General features: G+C 41.0%; 1 protein-coding gene across 1 annotated transcript in view; it reads left to right on the forward strand.

The window, feature by feature from the left end:
• The window catches only part of LOC104515054 (hypoxanthine-guanine phosphoribosyltransferase), a gene marked incomplete at its 5' end in the record, with an annotated part of 18041 nt that overhangs the window by 3727 nt on the left and 4791 nt on the right, over positions 1-9523 (forward strand). The window contains 3 exons of the mRNA XM_010158888.1: positions 5066-5131; positions 6245-6262; positions 8529-8611. Of these exons, the coding sequence (XP_010157190.1) occupies positions 5066-5131; positions 6245-6262; positions 8529-8611 (167 nt within the window). The remainder of the gene's footprint in view (positions 1-5065; positions 5132-6244; positions 6263-8528; positions 8612-9523) is intronic.

A 9523-nucleotide genomic window follows, 5' to 3' on the forward strand; every position in this document is an offset into this window, starting at 1 on the left:
TGTAACATGAGGTACTGTGTAAGTTTTATAGAAGGAAGCAGGAGGTTAGGTTGTGCAGGTCAAAGGAAGAAATGGGTGTACGTTAGTGCTCTGCGCTTCCTGACTTCCCGACAGCCTACTCTCGTGTTTTCAGGATGGTATTTGTGATTTGTTCCATAACACCATCTGTACCATGGAAATAATGACTTCTTTTTTTTCAGTTTGGAGTGTTTGAATAAATTGTTTCGTAAGGTTATGCTGTTAGTTCTGTCTGGGCAGCTTCGGGTTCAAGCGAGCAGTGTAAGCTCCTTGTCGCACCTGTAGACAAGTGCCCATTCCAGTAGAACAGAAAGAAGAGAGATCATGAAATTGGAAACTCAGCTTCATCCTTCATTTCACTGAACTGTGAAACCAGAGATGGAGTCACTTGCAGACTTTGTTTGGGCTGTCAAAGAACTTCATGAATGCATGGGTGTGGCTGAGTGATCCGTTAACGTTTCAGGGCAAAGCCCGGAGCTGAGCAGGGCCTCAGTCAAGTCCGTTTGCAGGATGAGCAGCCCCGGCTGCCCGAGGCATGCACGTGGCTGACCATCCAGGGGTTACCTGGAAACCACCTTCACGTTTGCTGAGCGTGCGGCAGTAATTCAGCGAAGTTCTTTCACAAGAAGGCAAGGTGGGGCAGAAAGATTTGGGCCAGCTGTTGGTTGTATGTCACGAGGTACTCTCTGTGCTTGTGTGTCATATTTAAGTCAGCAGGCGCGAACTCCTTGACGCCCTTTCCTTCTGCTCCCCCCAAAAGATTCAGGCTCCTGCCACCACTCCACTTAACCGCTAAGCCACCACATGCCCGTATGTTCTGCCTGTAAAAGCCACAACACAAAGTGGGATGTTCCTGTTGCAGGCTAACACATTTAAGAATAGTAAGTCATGACTCCCACCTTTATTTTTGGTGAGGAAATGGTGTGGTTTCTGCTTTCTTCAAGGAACACTTCCACTAACTTACTTGGCTTGTTTAAAAACCAATATAAAGACTACACACTTACACTCTCTCCACTTCCTGACTAATCCGGAAAAAAATATTGGAGAAATTATTTGAAACACCTGAAAAGAAAACTGTTAAAAAAAGAAATTCTGCATTATTATACGCGTGTTTTCTTTGCTCATGGGGGTGTGTTAGGCATGCTTTGGTTCACGTTTCTACTACAGCTGCTTTTGTTTGGTACTCCCCAGAACTACAGTGCCTTGCTATTAATAGGGCAGTGAGTAGCAAAATAAGTTTTATGGGTATTAAAAGCCTGTTTTGTAGTAAAAACGAGTAGATGAGAAAAGTGGAGAAATTTAGCGAGAAAGCTGTCTGGGCAGAATGTTTTCCTTGAGGTGTTGACTTCAGGACTTTCTGTTTGTCAGCCAGTTCTATAAAGGAATATTTTCTTGTTCTAGGTGAGCGAGGAGATCCTGTTACCTGGTGCCTCAACTACAGTATTTACGAGCATTTGATTTCTGTGAACTCTCTCAGGTTGTTAGTAATACCCAGACTTAGGTCCTTTAGGCTGTGTAACTTGATAGACCGGATAAGATTGTCCTAACATGAACACGTATGTAGCAGACTGACATGGTCTTCCGTCATCAGTAGTGTCAGAATGCTACCTCCCCTCGGTAGTTTTGATCTGTGCTTTACTAGATGGAGAGATCTGCGTTGTTAGTGATGTGAAAACCATCACAAACTGTGACGAGCGGTTGACAGGGGAGCTAGCTCTTGTCTCTGTCTTTGGATGCGATGACTAGATCGTGCTGCCTGCCTTTACGGGCTGGATAAAAGGTGTTAAAAATACCCTGGTCGCATAATCAAAGCAGCTGAACTTGTGTAATGGTTCTGAAATTTATGTAATTGAGGTTCAATTCTTATTTCAAAACGATCATTTAATATTTCTAAGCATATGGGAGTTTTTTTTTTGTGTTGCAATGCAAAGTTCATCCTGTTCTGCACCCAAAAATAATTTTCCAAGAATACTGACATGATCAAGCTGTGATTAAACTTTGCTCGTAACTCCAGCTTTCCGAGTCCATACAGATGAATTTTAATGATCTGGCAAGCTGTTAAGAAATGGGAAGATTGTGTTTGTGAACAGACCCAGATCTCAGTATTCTTGACAAGCAGTTTATTTTGTGCTACACGAAGAATGGCTTTTCACCAGCCTCCTGCATTCAAACTTGGAATGAGCAAACTTTGCTTATGTAGTCACGGAGGGCAGCCAAAAGGCAATGGATGTGTTGCGCTGTCACTCGGGAAAATAGGGATTCTCAGTGGAGCACAAGGTAAAATCTGGTTAGGCTGGTCATGACAATATTCTGAAAGATCTCTGTTAACCAAGCCTTATAGCAAATCCTGTAAGGAACTCAAAATGACTTTTTAAAAGGTGATCTTGGAGTCAGGAGTTAGGATCTTGTAAAGCATTATTGTTTTCCAGCAGTGACAGTGGGGAGCCAGCGCAAGCAGATCTAAACAGTAAAACTCTTATGTGTTAAACCACAAAGCATTAAAGTCTTACCAGTACTGAAATCAGAAATAATGCTCCTGAAGATAATTAAAACATTGCTTAATTATTAAACAAAGTTCTTTCTGATGGAAATCTGGTTACAACCAGCGTCGGAAATTCTTTAACTGTTTTTTATCCTTTAATCGTTCAGGAACTCGGTACCTGCAGAGGAATGTTTTGCGTTACAAAGTGTAGCAATCTGTATGGCTCTTGGTGGGAAGGAGCAGGAAAGTTTCTGTAGGTTAGATCGGTTTTCCCTGCTGATCATCGTATTTAAATAGGCATAATCCGAAGGTTTACAGCAGTTTGGTGGTTTTCTTGTTTGAATGTGGTGTGTTGCTTTGTAGCCAAACAGATCATCAGGAACCTGATCTCACGTGTACGCTGAGGACTACCAGTCTGATATCTGTGCACATAATTTTAGTGGAACAAGTACCTGTGATATCTTTCTCCATCGTTGTGTTGTAAGGAGTTATGTTTTTTACATCCTTCCATGGAAGGAGGATGAAATCCCTATTAGTGTAGGAATAGATAAGAGAGAGTCCTGTAACATAAACTTAAAGAAGCTGCCATTTAAGGTAATTTCAAGATAGGGTGAAGACAGGAGATGTTCTTTAGCTTTATGAATACAGTGCTTAACTGAATCACATTTTTTGTGGTTGATCGAGCCAGTACCCCAGGCATCAGTAGCAGTGTGTGTATCTGCTGGGAGAAGTGGCAATCATTTTGGACAAATTTCATGTGGATTTTTTCAGCACAGTGACACTGGTGCTGTTCGGTGTGGTTATTGTTTGTTATGGGATGCACTGAAACAGCAGACTCTTTATCAATGCTGAATGTTCCTTATGGTAGTGGAACATGGCACTTCAGTGTAATTTCAGAGTGGTGTAACTCCAGCTAATGTTTTCTTTGAAACACATGGAGTAAACCTGAGGAGATATTTTTTCTAATAATTTATTTGGGGGGTTTTATGTTGTGTCATAGGAGTCTTAAAAGGAAAGTGTCTGTTAGTCTTTACCTGCTTTTACATGCCTAAAGCTGTCAGCACTTCTGTATCCTGTATTCTGTATCACGGGTTTAAATTGAAAGTGGGGAGGTTTAGATTAAATATCAGGAAGAAGTTCTTCACGGAGAGGGTGGTGAGGCACTGGAACAGGTTGCCCAGAGAAGCTGTGGATGCCCCATCCCTGGAAGTGTCCAAGGCCAGGCTGGATGAGGCTTTGAGCAACCTGGTCTGGTGGAAGGTGTCCGTGCCCATGGCAGGGGGGTTGGAACTGGGTGATCTTTAAGGTCCCTTCCAACCCAAACCATTCTGTGCTTCTATGATCCTAAACCATTGACACCGCTGTCCAAAGGATTTTAATACGTTTTCTCTTTCCTGTCATCCCAGTGTTACTTACCGTGCACATGGTGCGTGCCTCTCCGGATCGTTTGTTTCCCCTTTCTGTGACAACATTTTTAGTTTTTGCCTACAGTTCATAGAGCACAGCTGTCTCTCTTCCTGCGGGTGGGAAAAGAGGAAGCTGTACGTGGCTATCTCTCCATTGCCTTGCAGCCCCCGCTCCATTGCATCTGTCATTTTTGGGAAGGAGCTGTTGTTTCACTGTGGGTCAGTGTAGTTGCGCAGCATGCTTGGGCTTCAGGGTGCAGAAGCCAAATGCCTCCGTTTTTCTGAAAGGAAGATACGTGGTACTAAAGTTTGCTAAGCCCTATTAAGCTGCAACTAGAAATTATTGACTTGTACTCATCATCTGTAAGTAGTACAGTAATACGCATATTGAATGTGAACTGTGAGAAACTGTCGAGCTTTAAAGTCTTCAGTTGAATGACTTCAAATAAATTTTGGAGGTCTGTGAAGCACTCCTAGCAGCTATTTTTAATTTTCTTATGTAACAGTTCATTTATGTTTGTATCAAAGTTTAGTTTTGCTGAAGCAGAATGCTGTGTGGTGGTGATGGTACCTAGGTTGCTGCTCAATTGCTATAAAAAGTAATTTGATTTGTTACCAATATTTGTTGTAAACTTGGCAAACATGGGCTTTTCTGGCTACAAAAGCTCTTTCTAGCCTTTTCTAGGCTATTTTTGTAGCTTATATTTCTAAATATTAATCTGTGCCTTGTTTGCTGGCTATTCTTGTTGTGATTGCTTATTCAAAGAGTAAGGCTTTCAAAAGCATTAAAGTTTAAAATGCAAATTGCCAGCTATATAGCAGCATGCAGCTTGGAAACTGAAATGCTTTTTGTCTTATTTCCATATCCGTAGGGAATACACAGCAAATCATAGCTTTTAAAATACATATGTATGTGTAATGGTCACACGTGAGAGAGTGTGCCTCGTTTATGCAGCTCTCTTGCCAAACAGTCTTTAATCTGAAATCCCATCTTTGAATTTGATCACTTGTAATCTCTTAGTTAATAATGACGCTGTTGGTGCTGTGTTTCTGAAAGCATTAGCATTCACTGGTGATGTACTTTGCAAGTTTGGTATTTACTGGAAGAGAAAAATACTTGAATTATGGGAATTCTAATGCTCGCTCTCCTCTTTCTTAGAATGATCAGTCAACTGGAGATATCAAAGTTATCGGTGGAGATGACCTCTCAACCTTGACTGGAAAGGTATGGCTCTTTGTATGCTTAAAAACAAACAAACCACTAAAACCACTGAAGAACCCACATGCCTGCATGGGTCTAAGGCTGGTCTTTGAGGGTGTGAAGATTACAGAGTTTAAAAAAATGAAATCGGAAGCGTTTCATTTCAATATTCATCATCCTATACTAAGAGAAAGGATGGCCCCACCAAAGCCGTCGGTTTAGTCCAAACCTAAACAAAACCCCAAACAGCTATTCACTGTCTTCAGTGTCAGCAAAGTTTTAGATTTGTTTTTCTGCAGTGCCTGAGAAGAACGATCTTGTGTGGGTTGTCTACACCCTGCCTTTAAAGGGGAGTGGCATTATTTAATTGCTGTATTGGCATTTCACTGAAGCAGTGATGGGAATTCACACCGTCAAGACCCTGAGGTGCGGCCCATGTTAGGAACAGAGGTTACTGTTACAGACAGTGATGAGAGAAGAAATGGGATTTGGGATGTGGGAGTTTGCTTTTCTTCAGTGACTCTATGGAGCTCAGTGAGCCAGATGTCTGGGGTTAGAGCATCAGAGCCTCCGGCGCTTTCAGACCATGTTGCTTTCCCCTTCTCCTTACACATCTGGGGGTGTTCAAGGAGCGTGTAGACGTGGCGCTTGAGGACATGGTCTAGTGGGTATGGTAGTGTTGGGTTGATGGTTGGACTGGGTGACCTTACAGGTCTTTTCCAACCTTAGTGATTCTGTGATTCAAGGCATGTATGTCACAGTCCAGTACGAAGGATGTAGGTGTGACAGAACTGTACATGTCCCTGTAGTATGACACTCTTTGCTGTAGAAGAATACGCATTGTGTAGACTCTGTTTTGATCCCTTTTGCATGTATCTGAAATTCTCAAAGTCTAAATAATTTAAAGACCACTTTGTACTCAGCATGAGACACTGAGGAGAATCTCATTGCCAGCTAATTGTTATTAGAGCATCTGATATGTTAACTACGTAGAATTTGCTGTTACATGTGTAAACATACATAAGCAGTGGTACAAATATTTAACTGCAAATTACTATGATACAGAGATTAATATATGTAAGAAATGGCATATTCTCTAGATATTAATGTATTTTTTTATCTTTTTCTTCCCACCAGAATGTTTTGATCGTAGAAGTAAGTATTATGTTTCACTTGGAAGTTCTATTGTGTCACTGGTAAGAGTTCTAATAGGAGTTGTTCTTAAGCCAGAAAACCTACATTCTGGTTTCAAGGCTTCCAGCTTCTGACTCCAGGTGTGAATTTTGCAAGTGGGCTCTGAATTTGAAATGATCTGTTTTGAATTCTGAAATTGCATTCAACTGCCAAATTTAACAAGGAAAATATCCATGTCAAAATTGTTTCCATTTGCTTTCAGTTTTCTGAGATTCTGTCAATGCTGAAATGCCTTTTTTAAAAAAAATTAAAAAGTAGCCTGATCAAAGTGATATTAAGCATATTATTGTTCCAGGTTTATAGCAGCAAGCTGGGAAATTAAACTGCAGGGGTAGAAAGAGGTTCCTAGTAGGAATATCCTAAAATATGCAAAAAACAGATCTAAGACGGATGTCCCTGTGTATAACTTGTTTAGGGAACAGTGACATAGAGAACACTAATTCTTAATGGTCATTTTGCAACTGCTAAATTCCCATTCCACTCTCTTGTCATGGTTCTTGGGATGACACGAGGTACAGCACACCTCAGTTTGATTTCCTAGTAGGTACTGTTGCTTAATTCTTGCTTTCCTACTTCTTTCTTCATGGACAGTGTTGCTTATGTTCAGTAGGTGTCTCGTTGACAAAGGAAGTTCTTGGGTAAGATTGACAGGGTAGGGAAGCAGCAGCAGTAGACAGAAAACATGGATGTGTGATCTAAGAATGTCTTAAGGCTCCAAATAATGGGAATGGCTTGTTTGTAAGCAAAGAAACAGCTATGGCAATTGAGTCAGCGGCCGAAGGGAAGGATGTTTCCTCACCTAAAGTGTGGGGTTTATGTATGTTTTTTTTTAATTTGAGAAGTTTATATTATTCCACAGGGAGCACTTTCAGTTCCCAAACTCCTACCAAAATAGTATGTATACAGCAGTCACCTGTGTGACCGGTCGTGTCGTTTGAAGTCGATTTTGGTTCGTATAGGCAGGTGTGTTTAACTAAGTATCTGCTCCATTTCAGGTGAATGTATGTCGTTAGTGTCCCAGACAGCTAACTCAGTTAGGTTCTCATTTCTTCAGTGAATCACCTATCCAGTGACTTGTCTTACACACTGTCAGATATGAACCCTTTTGCCGATCACCATTTTAACTGTCAAACAACAAAAATGCACTTTTATTGTAGGTTTAATACCTTGTGCACCAGAGCACCAGGCTTTTCTATACAGCATCCCTTTAATGGGCCCAAAAAGCTGAACAAAATGCAGCTTTACCTCCAATAAACAGATAATCGCACAATGCAAAACCAGTAAGAGCTTCTGGTTTAATTTTACACTATGGAAGGAGCTACTGTTTATTCACCTACTTTTATCTCTGTATCTGTACGCCTTTTGCTTTTCTTGAGTTTATAACCATGATTAAAAGCTTTAAGTGTTAAAGCTGGTACTGCCGAAGGGTGCTCTGTTGACTTCTTCGTATGATTTTTATTTTAATTGGGAGTCATGGGAAAATAAGCTGAAACCAGGACATTGCAACTTCTGTGTTATCTACCTCCTTCACTTCAAAGAGACTTGATTTCAGGCCAGAGTAAGGACTGTCCCTCTAAAGATTGTGGGATTATTTTGGTCCAGATGAGTCCATTTCTAATGCTTCAGCTGTAAACTGTATATTCTTTCTTTCTGCTCATGTGTGCAATGGATGGGATTAAAATGGTGTGTCAAAATTCATTTTAGTGCGTTTTGAATCTCGACTTTAGATTTGCACCCAGATACTCACAGTGCAGTTTCTTCAGCTATTTCTTGGATCTGTAATGCAACTTACACTCCTTTTTCTTTAATTGCAATAACGGGTGGTTCTGCCTATTTTCCTGTCTTACTTTTCTTTCTGTTGCATACATCTGCCTGTAACTGAGCTGAATGGCAAGGCTAATGTTACTCTTATCATATTTGAATTAAACACTGTTTGTCTAATAGCTGCAAGCAGCACAAGCCATAAAATCTCCAAAAGAAGGTCATAGTTCAGTAACTGCTTTCAAAGTCATGGCTATCCACAAGCACTGTTGTTAACGCGGTGATCACTTTACCGAGCGTGGTTGCGTAAGCACAGCGTGGTGTTACCTGTCACCTGTATTTGATTACAAACAGTATTTTGGCGTATTTTCATGCTGTTGTGGATGAGCAATTTCTGTGGTAGAAACTTGAAAATGCTACTCTGACCTGTTTGATATTCTTTCTTACACGAGTGTTTTATTTGCAGGATATAATCGATACTGGTAAAACAATGAAAACGTTGCTGTCTCTACTTAAGCAATACAATCCAAAGATGGTGAAAGTAGCCAGGTAAATTTTTAATGATGATTATTAGTACCGCTTTTCACCTGAAGAATGACACACAGTGGGGAAAGAAGAAGGTAGAATACTTTTCTATGGAAGAGAAATGGAAAGGGACATTTCTTCAGGAGTCATAGGAGTGACTTTTAATGGAGAAGGGACTAAAAAAAATCAGTGGTTGTCACTTCTGTATATGTAGTGTCTATCCAAACTTGTTTGTTTCTGCTTGCGCTCTCTGTGGCTTCAGTGTGCTGCACGGATGTGCCTGGGCAGTGTCTGTAGTTCTGTACCTTTAATTGTAGAGTGAAATCGGTTCACACATGAACGTTACGGTTTGTGCAGTGTGCGTAGTGCAGCTTGGCTTTAGAGGTCACTCTGTGAGAGTCACCCAGCCATATGCTCTCCCAGGCTTTTCTACTTAGTTACATCTTAAATCAATTAGTTTCAAAACGTTTTATAATTAAATAGCTTAGAACTAACAAGAAAGGTTGAGGATAATCTTATGTTATTAACCAATATCAACATTCTTCCTCCTCCTTTTTGAATTCCGTCTTTTGTGCTGCTACGCCCTGGTCGTGTATTTTGCCGTAAAAGCATAAGATAGCTGGGGGTGAGAGATAAGGCCGAGCGGTGTGCCGTGTCTAGTCGGCTGTGTTGCCATAACAATGCCAGAGCAGTCGTTAGACGTACAAGAGCAGCTCTTCTTGCTGATAATCTGGAGGTGACCTGCTGAAGGTGAGGTGGTTGAGGATTTCTCCCTGGTTGGATGAAGTGTGCCAAATTCTAAATGTTTGTCACCAGGTACTGCCCTAACACTTCAGTGTACATCATAATGTAATCAGCGTCAGCAGAACCATAGAATCACAGAATCATGGAATGGTTTGGGTTGGAAGGGACCATAAAGATCATCTAGTTCCAACC

Source organism: Eurypyga helias, unplaced genomic scaffold (assembly GCF_000690775.1).
Source record: "Eurypyga helias isolate BGI_N326 unplaced genomic scaffold, ASM69077v1 scaffold20479, whole genome shotgun sequence".
In the NCBI taxonomy this organism is placed as follows: Eukaryota; Metazoa; Chordata; class Aves; order Eurypygiformes; family Eurypygidae; genus Eurypyga; species Eurypyga helias.